This window comes from Rhinolophus hipposideros (genome assembly GCF_964194185.1).
Source record: "Rhinolophus hipposideros genome assembly, chromosome: 13".
Classification (NCBI taxonomy): domain Eukaryota; kingdom Metazoa; phylum Chordata; class Mammalia; order Chiroptera; family Rhinolophidae; genus Rhinolophus; species Rhinolophus hipposideros.
In genome coordinates this window covers 29,816,465-29,835,115 of record NC_138059.1, presented here as the reverse complement: position 1 = coordinate 29,835,115, position 18,651 = coordinate 29,816,465, and the positions used below count along the sequence as shown (strand labels likewise).

Here is an 18,651-nt window from a genome sequence, read left to right as displayed (position 1 = left end):
ACGGGGTCAAAACCATTTTCATAATAACACTATTTTGAAGTATAAGGCGCTATTTATTCTTTTTAGTACCGTTCTCTCATGAGAGTATAGTGGTATTTTCCAGAGGCTACATGGGATATCCATACTCATCTGAAAAGTCTGGTAAAATACTCCTCCCTTTTCTAACTACATATCTGAATGAGGGTAGATTTTCTTCATATACTTCAACTAAAACAACATTCTGCAACAAACTGAATGCAGAGGCAGATATAATTTAGCTGTTTTCTATTAAGTCAGACATTAAAGAGATTTGCAAAAATGTAAAAGTATGCAATTCTTCATTTTCTTTTAAATATAGTGTTTATATGCTAAAATATAATGAGTTACTCCTGTTATTTTAAAATGCATTGATAAATATATTTAAAGTTTCTTGGTTTTCATTTCTAATACGAAAATATCAATAACCCACACAAATAAAAGCATTTTGGAGTTTTTAATAATTTTTAAGAATGCAGAGAACTCCTGCGACCAAAACTTTTTAGACCTGCTTCCCCACATTATGAATAAAACCAGAAAGTAAAGACCACTAATTATAAAATAGGTAATGAGATAGATACTTAGAGCTATTCAAATAAAGAATCTGAATATTTTACTTAATTTTAATAAATATTTACTGAGCAACTACTATTCATAAGACACAATGTTAATCACTTCCTTAAAAAAAGTTATTGGATCTCAACTCATCTGGAACGGTGAAAAATAAGCCTGTTGTTATAAACCGTTTCTACCCTAGTTGAGTGCACTACTTTTCAGTTTTTCAGAAACTACATATTCGTTCCCTGAAAAATGTGAAGACGTTGACTCACTTTAAACCCCTAAAATAAACATTCCTGAAAGCAGACACAAACTGTGACTTGCTATAATACTCATCAGATTCTATGTGACCTGTAAGTATACAATGACATCTTAACCTTTCAACTTTCAACTTATTAAACAGAATAGATACAGTTTTAGATTATTTTAGTCCTGGTTTCTAATTATTAGAAATAATGATTCTACTAAAGGTGCATATTGAGTCTTTGAGACAGTCACACGGGGTAAAATAGTATTATATCACTCAAAGCAAATTTGATATACATAAATTAAAGCTACATACCAAAAGTAGATTTTCTATCTGCTATCCATCGCAAGGCCCAATCTGCTTTTTTCTTAACAAATGGCATTGTTTCAATTGCATTAAATAAAAATTCCCTATAAAAACCAAGGAATGGCAAAGTTATTCACTTGTTTTTCTTAATCAGAATAAATTTTCATAGGTTAATAGAGATAATGATTGCAACTCTATGCTATACTACCAGATCTGTAATTTTTCTGTATTTTTGCATGTCCATAAAATACAAAAATGAAAACAAAAGTCAAATCAGTGGTTTGGATCTGGTCTGATACCAAATTAACTCAACTCAAATATTCAATTGCTGAACAGAATGTGCTCCCCAGACCAACAGGTTCTATGCAAGTTCTTTTTAAACCCATTATTAAGCAACAGAAAACATTATACTCCTAGACTTCTATATTTGAATAATATTTCCCTAACATTAGTTTTGGAGTAAATTTTGCTCTTAACATAATCAAGCAATAGAATAAAACTTTGTAAATAAAATCCCAGTGGTGATACCTTTGTTCGGGATCTCTGATGTATGTATCTATTAGCAAACTGTACATCTCGGAGTGGACATTCTCGATAAGAATTTGAAAGCCATAGAAACAGCGAGCCTCTGGAACCTGCACCTCTTGACTAAATCGCTCCACCTATGAAAATAAGGGAAACAAATATATCCAATTCAGCAGGTTCTCATTAAACACTGTAAATCAATCAGTAGGCTCTCATTAAACACTGCATATCTGAACATCAGAATTATCACTTAAAAACTGCATATCATGCTACAAACAGGTCAGAAAGACTTTTTGGATTATTTTAAGCAGTATTGTTTACCCATCAACCCTCCACAATAAACTAGTCACATAATATACACCTAAGCAATTAAATGAATTGAGCTGTTAGGTGGAAATATTGCCTATACAACCAAATAAATTGCAGAACATCTACCAAAAAATAATCATTTTGCTTTCTAGAAACTACTTTAAGTCATTTTTACTTCCGACGGTAGACAACTGATCTCTTGAAGCCCCTTCTAGTTCATGATGAAAGTTTGTGTCTTTCTATTCTCTTTAACAAGAAAGCATGCCTCCTGGCCAACACAAGGTAAGTTTAAAAATGAGAAGCCAGAATCCAGCGCTCTATTACAGAACTCCCAAAGGGTTATTAAGGTACAGGTTCTCTATTAGGAATCATATCTAGGGGTAAAAATCAAACTCATGTTTGTGCATTTTAAATAGTTTTGATTGGTACAATATGCTTGATTTAATGATATTTTGCTGGTCAAACAACAGAAGTGTATCCTTTCCTCTGACACTTCATCAGAAAAACACAATCAAGAGGTAAGTTTCACCTAATTCATTTCCTAGATGACTTTTTTAGGCTCACTCTATCCCCCTGCTATTATGATCATTTAACTGCTGAATGGAAACAACAGTAAAATAAAACAAAAACCTTACCAAATTTTCATTCACAATTCCATCACTGGCTGCAAAAAAGGCTAAGATGTGAGAGATAAAATACTTCTCCTCTGGTTTAAGCTTATTCCAGTGAGGGAGATCCTTTGACAAGTCAACCTGAAATAAAAAGATTTTCCGAAATTTTAACTTGAAGTTAAATTCTTCTCAAAATGTTTGGAAAACTAACTTTCACCTCAAAGTTAAGGAGGGACATCTCATTAGTAGTAAAAATGTGAAAAACGAAAAAATGTTAACATTACTGCTATAGACAAAATGTCTATGTCCTCCCAAAATTCATATGTTGAAACCTAGTAATTCTCAATGTGACGGTATTTGGAGGTGGAAGTGATTAGGTCATGAGAGTGTAGCCCTCATGAATGGGATTAGTGCCCTTATAAAAGAGACCTCAGAGAACTCCGCTGCCCTTTCTGCCATGTGAAGACATAGCAAGAAGACAGCTGTCTATCCACCAGAAAGCAGGCCCTCACCAGATAGCAAATCTGCTGGCACCTGATCTTAGAATCCCCAGCCTCCACAACTATGAGAAATAAATTTCTGTTGTTGGTAATCCATCCAGTCTAGGGTATTATTATAGCAGTCTGAACTAAGACAATTACAAAGGACCACAATAAAATAAAAGCAGTATAAAGGAATGTATCTTCTGGCTAATTGAGAAGCTGGCAGGATGTACTTTCGAAACATTAAAAATAACATAATTTATTCTCACCACAAAAAAGAAGCAGTAATTATATGTCAGGATACAGGTGCTAGCCACGCTATGGTGGTAATCACTTTTTGTATATATCTGCATCAACTCAATATGTTCTATACCTTAAACTTATACAATGTTATATATCAATTACATCAATAAAGCTAGGGAGAGACCATAATCTAGTGGCACTGGAACAAATGAAGGAAGGGGCAAAAAGCTGGAGAGAGACTAGAAACTAGTCAGGAAGGAACTAAGTGAAGAAACGAATGACTTTCAGCAGCAATTGCTTTAACATTTTATATGATTCATCACAAATTATATAACACTATAATAATAGTGTTAAATAATAATTATAGTGTTATCTACAGTGTTAGATAATTAGGCACCTGTTAAGCAGATATATACCTGCTCCTTTACTAGAGGCTAATCTACGTTCATACCCAAAGGTAATGTCAAACAGGTAAAAACCTAGGTTTTAAAGCAATTTATAAGTATAACTTTCTCTGAGAATAGAAATATTTTTGAAAATGTTTATTAGAACTAGTCCTTGGAATTAATAGAGAGATGCACTCTAGAGTTTGGAGAAATTTATAATTCAAAAATAGTTTTTAAATGTACCTTGTAGATATCATTTCATCTCAGGAAGATCTCTTAAGTATGTTTCACAGTACCTCATAAACATTTAAAAAATGCAATTGTATTTTGTCCTTCTTTGATTTATTCTGCAGAACCCTGATCTCTTTGAATATTCCAAAAAGGACTGTTTCATCCTCTTAATTATTCATGTTCTTTTCTAAAATCCTTTTACTCATGACTTTATTCTTTAAATATTTACTGAGCACCTACTACCTACCAGATACTGTGCTAAGTGTTGGGGATACAGTGGAGCAGGAAGGGAGAACTTTTAAAACATGCAAGTTAAAAATCAGGTCCTAGGGCAGACCAGTTAGCTCAGTTGATTAGAGCGTGGTGCTAAAAACAAAAAGGTTGTCGGTTTGATCCCCGCATGGGCCACTGTGAACTGCACCCTAATAAATAAATAAATAAATACATACATACATACATACATACATACATACATACATACATACATAAATACATCAATAAACACATAAAAAGAATTTCTGAAAAGAAAATCAGGTCTTATTTTATTTAGAGCTCAAGTTTAAGTGAAGGACATCTTCCTGGGTTTTATGTATTATATTATACTCCTGATATTAAATTTTAATATAATATTCTCATTTTTAAATATTAAATTTGTCTCTTCAAACATTCAGCTTCAAAAAGTCTTATAAATTTTATTTATATGACACTGGTCATTTTCCATTCCCAACACATAAATTTTTCTGTCCAACTTTATTTCATTTTAGTAAATTCTCAAATTCACCATCTAAATATTGATTCCAAACTACTGGTTAGCTTTAACAAAACAAAAACAAAAACAAATCCCAGAGCTTTGTCTTCTGAATCAAGGTTTCTGATGATCAGTGATATTTAGGAATAAAGCTAAACCACTGATAAAACAATGAAGTCTAAAGCTGATTAAGGTATAACTTATATAATTTGTTTAAATGAAAAAATACGCAACTAAATGTGTTTGATTTCCTTCAAAATATGTATTTGAATCTTCCTATATGCTACCTACAAAATATATACCAATCTGTACAATTTAATTTTTAAAAATTAGTTTTAGTTGTAATGAACATATATTAATTATATTTGCTAAAAGATGTACATAATTTTCAAAAGAATTTCAAAAAACCCAAGTATCACAAGTACCTTTTTAACATGATGAATGAAAAAGCCACCTGTATACTCCATTTGTCCTCTTATACATATCTAACAAAAAAAAATTTCTAAAAACCACAGACAGGGACAGCCAGGTGTGCCAGGTACTATGACCCAATTTGAAAATGCTGGGTTTTTGTTTTATTTTGCTTTGTTCTATATGTTAAATATAATATAACAAAGATGTTTACAATATAACAAAGTTGGGTAAGTGGGTAAAATTAATAATACAGTGGTACCTTGGTTTTCAAATGTAATCCGTTCTGGAAGACCATTCAAGTTCTGAAACGTTTGAAAACCGAGGCACGGTTTCCCCATAGAAAGTAATGCAAAACAGATTAATCCGTTCCAGACCTTTAAAATCAACCCCTAAAACTGCAAATTTAGCATGAATTTTACTATCTAATAATGACATAAATCCATAAAATTTATGGCGTTCATAAACCGAAATGTTCGTCAACGGAGACATTTGAAAACCGAAGTACCACTGTAAAAGCTTCAAAACTGGTTCTTCCAATTTCTAGTGAAAATCTCCCCCATTCTGTGTAAAATAATAGCTTATGTTTATTTGGTACTTACTAAGTGCCAAGTAACATTTTAAACATCTCATTAATCACAATAATGAGATTCATCTCATTAATCCTCATAACAACCCAATGAATCAGGTACTATTAGCCCAATACTCCAATAAGGACAGAGAGGTTAAGCAACTTTCTCACTTCCACAGCGTGTAAGTGGCAAAGCCAGGATTTGCACCTAGGCAATCTGGCTCCAGAGCCTGCATTCTTAACAGCATACATTTACTGTTAGAATCAATTTTATGAAAAATAGATAGACATATATATAGGCCCAAATAGATACATGTACATATATAAATACACACACACACACACACACACACACACACACACACACACACGAGTGCTATTCAGATATCACCCATCATATTCAAAGACAAAGACAATGGGAAGTTTCAGTCAAGATGGCAGAGTAAGTAAATGCTGCACTTGCTTCCTCCCATGACCACATCAAAATTACAAATTATAGAATAATCAACTCTCAGGCTGACTGGCTGTGAGGATTGGCCATGACCACAGTGTATGAGCTGTGTGCAAAGGCTGACCCTATGGAATGGAATTCACCCATTCCTTGGTCCTGCCACAACAACCTTTTGGTTGGCACAATTAAAAGCAAGGACCTACAACCAAGATTACTGTATCCAGCAAGGCTATCATTTAAAACTGAGAGATAAAGAGCTTCCCAGACAAGAAAAAGCTAAAGGAATTTATCACCAACCAAATCAGTTTTACAAGCAGAGTTAAAGGGACTTCTTTAAGAAGAAGGGGGTAAAGGGAACGAAGATCAGAAATAAGAATAATAAAACGGCAATGACTACATACCTATCCATTACTTTAAATGTGAATAGATTAACTGCTCCAATCAGCAGACATAGGGTAGCTGAATGGATAAGAAAACAAGACTCAAATACACATGCTTTCATATCAAAAGACACAGACAAATTGAAAGTGATGGAAAAAGATATTTCATGCAAATGGAAACCAAAAAATAAAATCTGTAGTAGCAATACTTATATCAGACAAAATAGACTTTACAACAAAGGCTATAGTAAGAGACAAAGGCCATTTAATAATGAAAAAGGGATAATTCCACTAAGAGGATATAAACCCTTGTAAACATTTATGCACCCAAAATAAGAGCACCTAAACATATAAACAAATATTGACAAACATAAAGTGAGAAATTGACAGTAACACAGTCAAAGTAGGGGACTTTAACACCCCACTGACATCAATGGCTAGATCTTCCAGATAGAAAATCACTATAGAAACAGCAGCCTTAAATGACACATTAGACCAGATAGATTTAATTGATATTTTCAGAGCATTTCACCCCCAAAGCAGCAGAATATACATTCTTTTCAAGTGCACATGGAAGATTTTCCACATGTTAAGCCACAAAACAAGTCTCAATAAATTTAAGAAGATTTAAAGCACAACAAGAATCTTCTCTGACCACAGTGGTATGAAAATGGAACTCAATTACACACAAAAAATAAATGAAAAACACAAACACATGAAGACTAAATAACATGCTACTAAATAATGAATGGATCAATGACATCAAGGAAAAAATCATAAGCTAGCTTGAGACGAATTAAAATGAAAACACAATGACCCCAAATCTATGGGACATAACAGTCTTGGGACTCTGTGGGAAAGCAGTCTTAAGAGGGAAATTCATAGCAATATAGGCCTACCTCAAAAAACAATAAAAATCTCAAACAATCAAACTGTGAACCTAAAGGAACTAGAAAAAGAAAAACAAAGCCCAAAGTGAATTGAAGGAATGAAATAATAAAGATTAGAGTGGAAATAAATGAGAGTCCAAATATATGGTGATGGAAGGAGAACTGACTCTGGGTGGTGAACACACAATGGGATTTATAGATGATATAATACAGAATTGTACACCTGAAATCTATGTAAATTTACTAACAATTGTCACCCCAATAAATTTAATTAATAAAAAAATTAATTTTGTAGCTTTAGATAAAAACATAACATAAATAAAAATAAAAGTTCTAGAAAAAAAAAGAAAGAAATGAGAGTCTAAAAAGCAATACAGAAGATCAATGAAACCAAGAGCTGGTTCTTTGAAAAGATAAACAAAATTAATAAACCTTTAACCAGACTCATCAAGAAAAAAAGAGGACCCAAATAAATAAAATCAAAAATCAAAAGTGAAAGAGAAGTGACAACTGACACCACAGAAATACAAAGATTATAATAAAATATTACAAACAATGAAATGCCAACAATTTGGACAATGTGGAAGAAATGATAAATTTCTAGAAACACACAATCTTCCAAGATTGAATCAACAAGAAACAGAAAATCTAAACAGACCAATTACTACTAATGAAATCATATCAGTAACAAAAAAACTCCCAACAAACAATAGTTTTGAACTGCATGACTTCACAGGTGAATTTTACCAAACATTTAAAGAAGAATTAATACCTATCCTTCTCAAACTATTCCAAAAAGATCAAGAGGAGAGAAAGCTCCCAAGCTCATTCTACTAGGCCAGCATCACCCTGATCCCAAAACCAGACAAAGACATTACCAGAAAAAGAAAATTACAGGCCAAAATCCCTGATGAACATAAATACAAAAATCTTCAACAAAATATTAGCAAACCGAACTCAGCCATACATTAAAAAGATCACACACCATGATCAAGTGGGATTTATTCCTGGGATGTAAGGTTGTTTCAATATCCATAAATTAATTAACATGATATACCACATAAACAAAATGAAGGGTAAAAATCATACAATATCAAAAGATGCAGAAAAAGCATCTGACAAAATACAGTACCCACTTATGATAAAAACTCATCAAAGTGGGAATGGAAGGAACATACCTCCAAATAATAAAGGCCATTATGACAAACCCACAGCTAACATTATATACAACAGGGAAAAGCCAAAAGTGTATTCCTTATGATCAGGAACAAGACAAGGATATCCACTTTCCCCACTTTATTCTGGATAGTATTGGAAATCTTAGCCACAGTAATCAGACAAGAAAAAGAACTAAAAGGCATCCAAATTGGAAAGAAAAAAGTAAAACTCTCATTGTTTGCAAATGACATGATACCATACAGAGAGAACCTAAAAGAGTCCACCAAAAAACTATTAGAATTGATCAATGAATTCAGTAAAGTAGCAGAACACAAAATTAATATTCAGAAATCAGTTGCATTTTTATACACCAATAATGAACTATCAGAAAGAGAAAGTAAGAAAACAATTCCATTTACAATCGCATCAAAAAAATAAAATACCTAGGAATAAATTTAACCAAGGTGGTAAAAGACCTATATTTGGGAAACTGTAAGACAGTGAAGAAAGAAATTAAAGAAGACACAAATAAGTGGAAACATATACCATGCTCATGGATAGGAAGAATTAACATTATTAAAATGTCCATACTATCCAAAGTAATCTATAGATTCAATGCAATCCCTATCAAAATACTAATGGCATTTTTTTTCACAGAACTAAAACAAATAATCCTAGTTTATATGGAACTACAACAGACCGCAAATAGCCAAAGCAATCTAGAGAAAGAACCAAGATGGAAGTATCATTCTACCTGATTATCAAACTATACTACAAGGCTATAGTAATCAAAACAGCATGGTACTTGCATAAAAACAGAATAGAGAGCCCAGAAATAAACCCACACCTATGTGGTCAATTAATCTATGACAAAGGAAGCAAGAATATACAATGAGGTAAAGACAATCTATTCAGTAAATGATGTTGGGAAAACTGGACAGATACATGGAAGAAAATGAAACTAGACCACTTTCTTATGCCATATACAAGCATAAACTCAAAATGAATTAAAGACTTAAATGTAAGACCTGAAACCATAAAACTCCTAGAAGAAAACATAGGCAGTAAACTCTCTGACATTGCTCTTAGTAATACTTTTTTCTGATACATGTCCTTGGACAATGGAAACGAAAGAAAAAATAAAACAAATGGGACTATATCAAACTAAAAAGTTTTTGCACAGTAAAGGAAACCATCACCAAAACAAAAAGACAACCTACTGATTGGTAGAAGATATTCTCCAATGACACATCAGATAATGGGCTAATATCCAAAACTTATAAAGAATTCATGTAACTCAAAACCAAAAAAACAAAACAATCCAATTAAAAAATGGGCAGAGGATCTGAATAGACATTTCTCCAAAGAGGGCATACAGATGGCCAATAGACATATGAACAGATGTTCAATGTCACTAATCAAGTGCAAAGAAATGCAATTAAAAATCATGAGATATCACCTCAATTATGACCCAGCAATTCTACTTCTACTTGTCCAAAGAAATCCGAAACACTAATTCAAAAAGATATACGCACCCCTATGTTCATTGCAGCACTATTTACAATAGCCAAGATATGGAAGCAACCTAAGTGCCCATCAACAGACAACTGGATAAAGAAGACATAGTACATTTATACAATGGAATATTACTGTGACATAAAAAAGAATGATATCTTACCATTTGCAACAACACCGATGTACCTAGAGGGTATTATGCTAAGTGAAATAGACAGAGAAAAACAAACACCATATGATTTCACTTATATATAGAATCTAAAAACAAAATAAACAAATAAACAAAACAGAAACATACTCATAGATACAGAGAAACAACTGACAGTAGCCAGAGGAGAGGGATTGGGGAGCTGGGTAAAAAAGGTGAAGGGATTAAGAAATACAAATTGGTAGTTACAAAAAATATCTATTTTGTAACTACTAATCCAGGGTACTGGATTGGAATGGAAACTTTCCATCCCCCTTTCTATTCACAGGGATGGAAAGTACAGCATAAGAGATAGTCAATAATATTGTAATAACTATGTATAATGCCAGGTGAGGACTAGACTTATCAGAGGGATCACTTCATAAATTATATAAATGTCTAACCACTATGCTGTACATCTGAGACTAACATAAAATAATATTGAATGTCAACTGTAATTGAAAAATAAAAACAATAAAGAACTACAGCAGCAACAACAAAACTAAATAAAAAGCTAAAAACCAAAAAGTACAGCTTCCATACGTATACTTTGAGTTGTAGTCATTTCTGTGCCTAATTTACATTTTTTTACTTGTTTGCACAATCTCCTAATCATTTTGTTTCTCAACAGCCCATGGACAGAGGTATAGCTAAAGGTGTATAAACAAATACAGATGTAGATATATAACCATTTTCCTTACAAATTTCCTTGTCTTTTAAGAACTGTTAGTACTTTCACTTTCCATATATTTTGTTCAAACTAATTTGTTAATCTGTGAGTTCCCATTCTTTTCTTTTTATTTTAAAATATTTTTGTTGTTATTGTTTGTGATGTTTATATTTCATTTAATGCATTGCTCACATACCCGCTCTAAAATGTCAGGCATATAAGGGCAAGAAATTTTTCAGGTTTTCTATTTTATCTGCAGTGACTGAAATGGTGCGTGGTATCAAAAATTGTTCTTGAAAGCTAGAATTGGAAAATGCAATAAACACAATTACTCTATCCAAAATAAAAATTAAGTTAAAATACAAAAAAAGATGAAGACAATGGCTATTTGTGTGTTCAGTTAGACAACAGAGCAACAACCACTTGCGTGACCAAACGTCCTTACCAAACCAGCAAGTATTTTCTAATTTGTTGTGTTCAATCCATTTCCTAGGTGGAAAATGCCACTCTGACAGAAAGCTTTCCATAGCTGTCCTGTGTGTTGGGGAAGCTGTGCCAGGTTGGATGTGGCTAAGGGCAGGGCCAGACTGGTAGGAGCACAGAGAATGCCTGCTGGCAGCTCAGAAGCCAGCACATTGCAGGGGCGGTCAGACTCTTCCTGTGACAGCTCCTTCTGTATAATCAGATAAGTCTCTCAAGTGAAAGTGGGTTAAGGCTTTCACTTTCATTTTTTTGGCTATAGCTGCAGTTTTACATACTCTGCTGACCATCAGTAAAGACCAGTTTACTGGTCAAAAGCATTGGCAAACACTGTAATTTAATCTCGGTAATTTCAAACAGTATCTTATACAATGGATTTTATTCACTGTATCTCGCAAGTCAAAATGTTTCAGTGTCCTGTAACAGGTGCACTAGAGAACATGACTGCTGATAAGGTGATGCTACTTACCTCTTCTGCTGTCCAAAAGGATGCCTGTGCCTGTTTATACATCTTCCAAATATCAGGGTACTGGATTGGAAAGATGACAAATCGGCGAGAACTCTTTCTTAGGAGTGGCTCTTCATTTGACTTCTCTTCATTTTCGTTGGTATCTGAAGATAACCGCTTTGGAAAATAAAGTACAAACACCTCCTTTGTGTAGACATTTCCTCTTTATTCATATCTAAATACACATCTGGGGGAGTTAGGGCACGGCACACGAGAAGTATGGCAGCCAGTCTGCTTGGGTTGAATGCTTGCTGCTATCTGGTCGCTGGTTAATTATGGGATCGCAGCAAGCTGCTTAACTTCTCTAAGCCTTCATTTTCTCATCAGTAAAATAATGCCTATCTCTTGGGTAATCATCAAATTAGTTTTGATGATTACAAGTCCTTTGAACAGTCTGGTGAATAACAAGCAAAGAATAAAATTGTCATCAATGCTATTTTGAGGATAAGCAGAAAATTAGACCCATAAATGTCACAGTGGGCAAATTTCTACGTTTGTGAACAAAAAGTCCCTTCAGTTCCCTCTCAGAGATAGAATGCTGGCACAAACAGGATACTGTTATAAGCAATTTCTTTTATTTTAATGCTTTCTTTTCTAATCTTAACTGAATTATAATACCTGAAAACTCTTTACCAACAATCTATCAACCTTTGACTGAAGCTTATCACATACCACTTTGTTATTGCTATTTACATGTTAACATTACTGCATATGGTCTCACTATGCTGTCTTAAAGCTTTGTGGAATAAAGTGAGAAACATACCTATACTTGGAAACATGATGGCACTCTAACAGGGGGCAGTGCCACATATGTTTGTTTGTGTTTTAAATAGTCAGGGAGACTATCAGAAGCGTGTGTGCAGAGCATGTGTGCATTTATGCTAAAATGCATAAATCAAGATGATTATGTTTCGATTCTGGACTCTTAACTCAAACTGTTTCTATGTCTCCTGTGCCAGGCCTGTCCCTTGTGTTCCTGCCTCTCTACCATCGCCTCCACTGATCCTCAATCCTTCGGATACCTTTCCGAATCCAGTGTGCTAACGCGGATGAGGCCAGCTGATTAAAAGGCCACAAAGCGGGAGGCCACACAGATACAGGTGGGACCTGCACACTTCACACATGCTACCACTGCAGCACAGGTTTTATTTTGAAGGTGTGGGCCTCCCCAGATGGAGCACCGGGGCCCCGGAGCATAGAAACCAGCTTTTATTTATTGTGATGTCCCCAGAGCCTTGTGTCAAATGTAATGCCATCAAGCATTTGGTAAGTAAGTGAACGAGCTGTTGATTGCTCTTTATCCTGTGCTCAGATGACTGGTTCCCTTTAGAATTTTTCAATTTAACATAAAACTATAATATAGCAGTGAAAAAACCTAATGACCACTCAAATCAATCTTTCTCTGAGTGTCCCCACCTTTCTCTCACCCCCCCCAACACCCCAAAGGCCAGGGTTAGGTCCCTAATATAGCACGTCACTCACTGTAACTTAATTCCCTGATACTTGTCTACAGTCGCCTCTAGACTATGCTTCTTGAGAGTAAAAACCATCTTTACTCTTGTGGAATCCCTAGAGCCTAGCCTAGTGCCTGGCACGTAGTTGTTGCTCATTCCAAAACTATTGAGCAAGTTTTTTAAATGGAAGTGGTCAAGTGTTTGTATTGCCATTGAGGGCTTGTAATCTCAAAAGAACGGTAAGATACAGAGACATTGCAGTGCTAAGCTCTAGAACAGGAGGTCTACATAAAATAAGGGCAGGTAGGTCCTCTGGGTCTGTCAGAGGCTGCTTTAGAGCCGTCATCACATAGATGCTTTATATACACTATTCCACATAATCTGTAGAATAACTTTGACAAACAGTAATATTATTTCCATTTTGCAGATGGGGAAGCTAAGTCTCAAAGGATGTAAATAACATCCCCAGGATCCCACAACTAGTAAGTGGCAGAAACAAGATTAGAACTGAGCTATGTCTAAACTCAAAGCCCTGCCTTAAGCTACACTTCTGTATGTGTGGCGAGCAGCTAGAATAGAGCCAGTCTACATCTAAAATCCAGAATTCAAAACAGTGAGATGAACTAAGGCTAAAGAGAGTATATATTACTATCTCCTGCTAAGCAAAGTTAATTTAACCAATGGTAGTGATGGAACCAGCGACTGGGGGAGGAAACCACCAAATTTGATTCTACAGAAAAGTAAGAAAAACAATTCCTCTGTAAATAAAAGTTGAAGGAACCAACATGATTTGAAGCTGGTGAAGGACAGCCAAACTAATAAGGTTTAAAGCAGTGATTTTTAATTGGTACAGTGTCACAATTTACAGGGTAATACTTTCTCAAAATGCATTAGCCTTCTCTTTTACCAAGTTAAAATCACTGTATGTAATGAAATCATGAAGTATGTTGTTGATGGGCATGTTTCCCAGGTGAACAATGAGACCATCAAAGTAAGACTGAAAAATCAGCATTTTGGAAATTGCTAAACTTCCAGCAGAACTTGAGGTGAACCAAATGACCATGTTTTATTCTAAACTGTTCATTATAGCACAAAATTGTGTTCACTTACAATAAGTGTACAGTATTATTCACGTTTTCAGGAAAGTCATTTAATCTGAGCATCATCATCTGTTAATTAAAGATAAGAGTTGCCATACTTATTTCAAAGGAATGCTAGAAAGATCAGAGGAGCTAATATAAATAAAAGCACTTTGCATACTCTCAAGTGCTACACACTTTTTAAATTCTTATTTAAATTTAAATTCTTGTTATTATTGACTGTTGGGATGTTTCTGGATGGCCTTTTAAAGGTTGTCCCTATATTCAAAGAACTGATAAAAGAACTATTATAGTGGTTAGATATTTGATAAATCAATATCTTCTATGACTGCTCTCAGGGACCTTTCATTTATGAAATAATTAGAGAACTTCTGGAAAGGCTTATGAAAAAAAGGAGTATCCAACTTTAAAGCCCAGTTGAAAAGGTAGAGGTCTGCAGTCAACAGATATGTCAAACTTGTCTTGGCCCACCTTGTTCTTCCTTTAGTTATTCTAGATTGTGCTTTTCTCATCATATGTAGCATTATGATATAATTCTGCATTTTTGTTTATCATTTTTAATTATACTTTGTCACTGGGGTACAGGTATATATTCAGAGCTGGAATGCTTTACCTTCATTATATTTGCTATGTGGGCCATACTGAAAGTTGGGGAGGACATCAAAAGCAGTAACCCTTTTGCACCAAGAACCCTGGCCCTGAATGGAGTTTTTAAATGCTGACAAATAACTGATCAATGTCAGGATCTGTAAAAACTGCTGACGACTTCAACCTTTAAATTAGAATGAAAATCACATTTGTGCATATACTCTTCCTGTTCCATCCAGAGAAGAAGCTGGATTAGGAGGATAGTATGAAAGATTTTTGCAATGTAAAGAGAGGGGGTTTAACCAACATAAACCTTTGAACTGCGCTAGAGATGACATATTGCTTATTTTCACAATGCTTAGAAAAATCCACACCCATTTTAATGCAATGTCAAGAGGGTTATACATCCCAAAGCTCTAGTCTCTCCAGGGTATCCTCTGTGGACCTGGGTTAGGAACCTATATTTTAGAAGAGAAAACAATGTAAAAAAGGCACGTGATATTGTTAAAGAAAGGGAAGTACTTTCTAAGTCCTGACTTTATGGTATGTGGGAACAATGGAACAAAATGAAATCAGAAAGAAAGCAGAGAACACCTCCCAATGACTTTTCCAGATGTGTCCTGTAGAACTCTTTGGTCCCTCTAATGCCACAAACATTAGATTAAAACTTCAGTTTTAAATGTGTTTTTAACCTTTTAAAATAGTAATAAAGGGGCGACCGGTTGGTTCAGTTGGTTAGAGTGCAGTGCTCTTAACACTAACACCACTGGTTTGATTCCCACATGAGCCAGTGAGCTGCGCCCTCCACAATTAGAATTAAAACAACGGCTTGACTTGGAACTGATGGGTCCTGGAAAAACACACTGTTCCCCGGTTCCCCAATAAAAAAATTTTTTAAATAAAATAGTAATAAAAATAAAATAACAGAAATGTTTTATACTGTACAGAAAGGAAACCACCAATGCATGAACTTGTATTTTCCAGGTTGTTTTTCTTTTTTTCTTTTTTTTTGGGGGGGGGATGACATTAGATGAAAGTTTCTCTAGCTATCTCTGCTTAACAGAAGAATGAGAATGAAAGGCAGGCAGTTAAAAACAAAAACAATAAATAAACAAACAAAAAACCTGTAACTATTTGTATGTATTTTTCAGGAGTAAATCAAGATTTTTTTTCAAAACCAAACAAAAAAGGAAAAAAACAATAATACAGTAGAAGCACTGTTATTTGAAGTGATCCAAACTGGAAATTGCAAATTGGCTACAGTAAGGAATCATAAGAAAATGATAAACTATTGTATTTAACTTAAAACATATAATTTACATTTATTTACTAATCTTTTGCTATAAGGCCAAAGGTTTTTGTTATTGTTGTTAATTTGGCTCACTGATCGGATTCCCAAGTCTTTGTAACAATCACATTATAATGCATCATCGCCTATGCTTTCCAGTTTTAACAGACTTAAGACAGAACAATCTGAGTGCAGAATTCTTATCTCTTTTATGATTGTCCCCAGTCTTTTTTAACTTGTCTGCTTATAGCTAACTCTACAGAATTTATTTTTAATAACTCATCTTTCTTGAATTTTCCAAACTTTCGATTTAAGTTTTCATTAAAGCAAGGGTCTTTTCATACTCATGTATTATTAGTTTACATACATCTAATTAAATTATAATAATTACAAGCACAGTTGGTATAGACAGGACTGGCAGTAAGACAACTGGTCCTGGTAAGATATAACTCAACCAGTGGGAACAGAATTATGTGAGTGCATCAAAGAGCAGCCTAAATGCATTCTAAAGTCTATGGGTTGATAAATCCACAGAACTGGCTAGTAGCAAATTGATTAAAAGAATTTCTGATAAATATGCAAAGAAATTGTTTGCTAAGTTTGATATGAATTTTCAAGTATCATCTACACCCCAATTCAAAACAAAAGGTTCATCAAAACAGCATCATTATTCATTGATTTTGTAAATGTTATATATATATTAACCCCCCCAAAATTATACTAATAAAATAGACAAAAGTGGCTTTCCTGAGTGTTGCACTTATGATTTTGTTTGGAAAATAGGCCCAGGTGTTAAAGCCATGGGAGGGACTTGAATGCAAATATATACATGAATTTTGCCAGAGCTAATTTCCTAGAGCCATTTTGATGCAACTGTTTGACACGTTTTTACTCCAGTGTCATCATTTTGATAAAACAAAACAAATTTTAAAATTTTAACTTTCAGCTTTTAAAACCTATACTCCATCTCTAAGCTTTATCTGAGGTTGAGGTGGGCATGTCTATTCTGCCTATAATGGATATTGACATGTTGATTTTTTTTAAAATTTGGAGGTGTAAGTGGTCTGCTTTGGTACCTAACACTTCGGCATCCAGCCTGTATCATGCAGACCGTTGGGAGCCCCTGAAAAATTTTAAACAGGTGAGGAACATAGTCGGATATGTTTTAAGATCACTTTTGTAGAAATGTGGTTAGATTAGAAAAGGAATTGGAGGTGTAGAGAACAATTGAAAAATTATTGCACTACCCATCTCTTGCCTGAAATGGGATATCAGCGATAGAAATACAAAAGAACACTGATTTAAGACACAGAAAATGCTCAGCACCTGGAGAGTAACTGAAGAAATCAGACAAAAACTCTTGCTTCTCCTGTTAGAAGTTTAACAAAAACTTAATTTGAATTAACTCCCCCCACCAATACAGGCCACAACAACAATAAAAAGTTGCAAACACAAAAGACTTTAAAAAGTCCACTTGGTCAATAAAAAAGATAATGGCTTCAGTTTCAAGATACCCAGAAGACAGATGAAAACATACACTGTGGTAGATGGAGGTACTCTCTCCATCCCTCCTAATTGATTAAAGATCCCATTAATCGATGGATGTGATTATTCAGGGAAAACATAGAGCAGCAGCACAACTGAGGAAGAAACCTAAACAAAGGGCAGATAGAGGAGCAGCAGGTTGGGATTCAAACTGAAACGGATGTAAAGCAAAAGCAGAAGTGATCTGATTTGGCTAAAGCAAGGGGTCACCAGATGAGACGAGGAGGAATTCCTTAAATGATCCACACTCTGAATATCAATCAGGCTATGAGGTTAGAAATTTTGTAGGCCTAAGATTTTCACATCTCTGAAGGGGCTGGGAGGCTCACACTCTAATTCTCCCACTTACCCCCAACCCCCAGGTGCTGGCATTCATGGGGGGGGGGCAGTTTGAAAAATCATTCTTATGGATAGTCATGGAAAGTTTCTGAATAGGAATTAACATAAATAGGGATGGCATTAAGAAGATTAATCGGATATCCATGTGCTGGATGAATTAGAAAAGGAAAATCACCTGGATTTTGGTAGCAACTACAGTGTCAATTTCCGAGGTGGAAATGACAACCTGAATTAAGGTTATGGCAGTTAGCATGAAAAAGCTGTTTGAAAGCGTCTTTGCCAGTCTGAAAAATTGGGTATGTTTTGGTAGGAATTGAGACTTTTGGGGAATTTTTATTTTGGGGGAATAACACGGAGGAACTGGTTAATGATGGATTAATTTGGCAGTGCTAAACAGGATTGGATAGCAGGTAAAACTGGTGGTAGAGAGACTACTATTTAGTTGTAGCTGCAAG

The 18,651-nt window shown here is 34.5% G+C and overlaps 1 protein-coding gene across 3 annotated transcripts in view; it reads right to left on the bottom strand.

Annotated features, from left to right (window-relative positions):
* The window catches only part of RRM2B (ribonucleotide reductase regulatory TP53 inducible subunit M2B), a 37,042-nt gene that overhangs the window by 16,055 nt on the left and 2,336 nt on the right, over positions 1-18,651 (bottom strand). For all 3 annotated transcript variants that reach the window (XR_013994765.1, XR_013994766.1, XM_081070612.1), the window contains exons 2-5: positions 11,844-11,999; positions 2,596-2,712; positions 1,655-1,788; positions 1,136-1,230 (exon numbers count right to left, since the gene is read on the bottom strand). Coding sequence is in view for 1 of the 3 variants with exons in the window: in XM_081070612.1 (XP_080926738.1) it covers positions 1,136-1,230; positions 1,655-1,788; positions 2,596-2,712; positions 11,844-11,999 (502 nt within the window). In the remaining 2 variants the exon portion in view is untranslated. The remainder of the gene's footprint in view (positions 1-1,135; positions 1,231-1,654; positions 1,789-2,595; positions 2,713-11,843; positions 12,000-18,651) is intronic.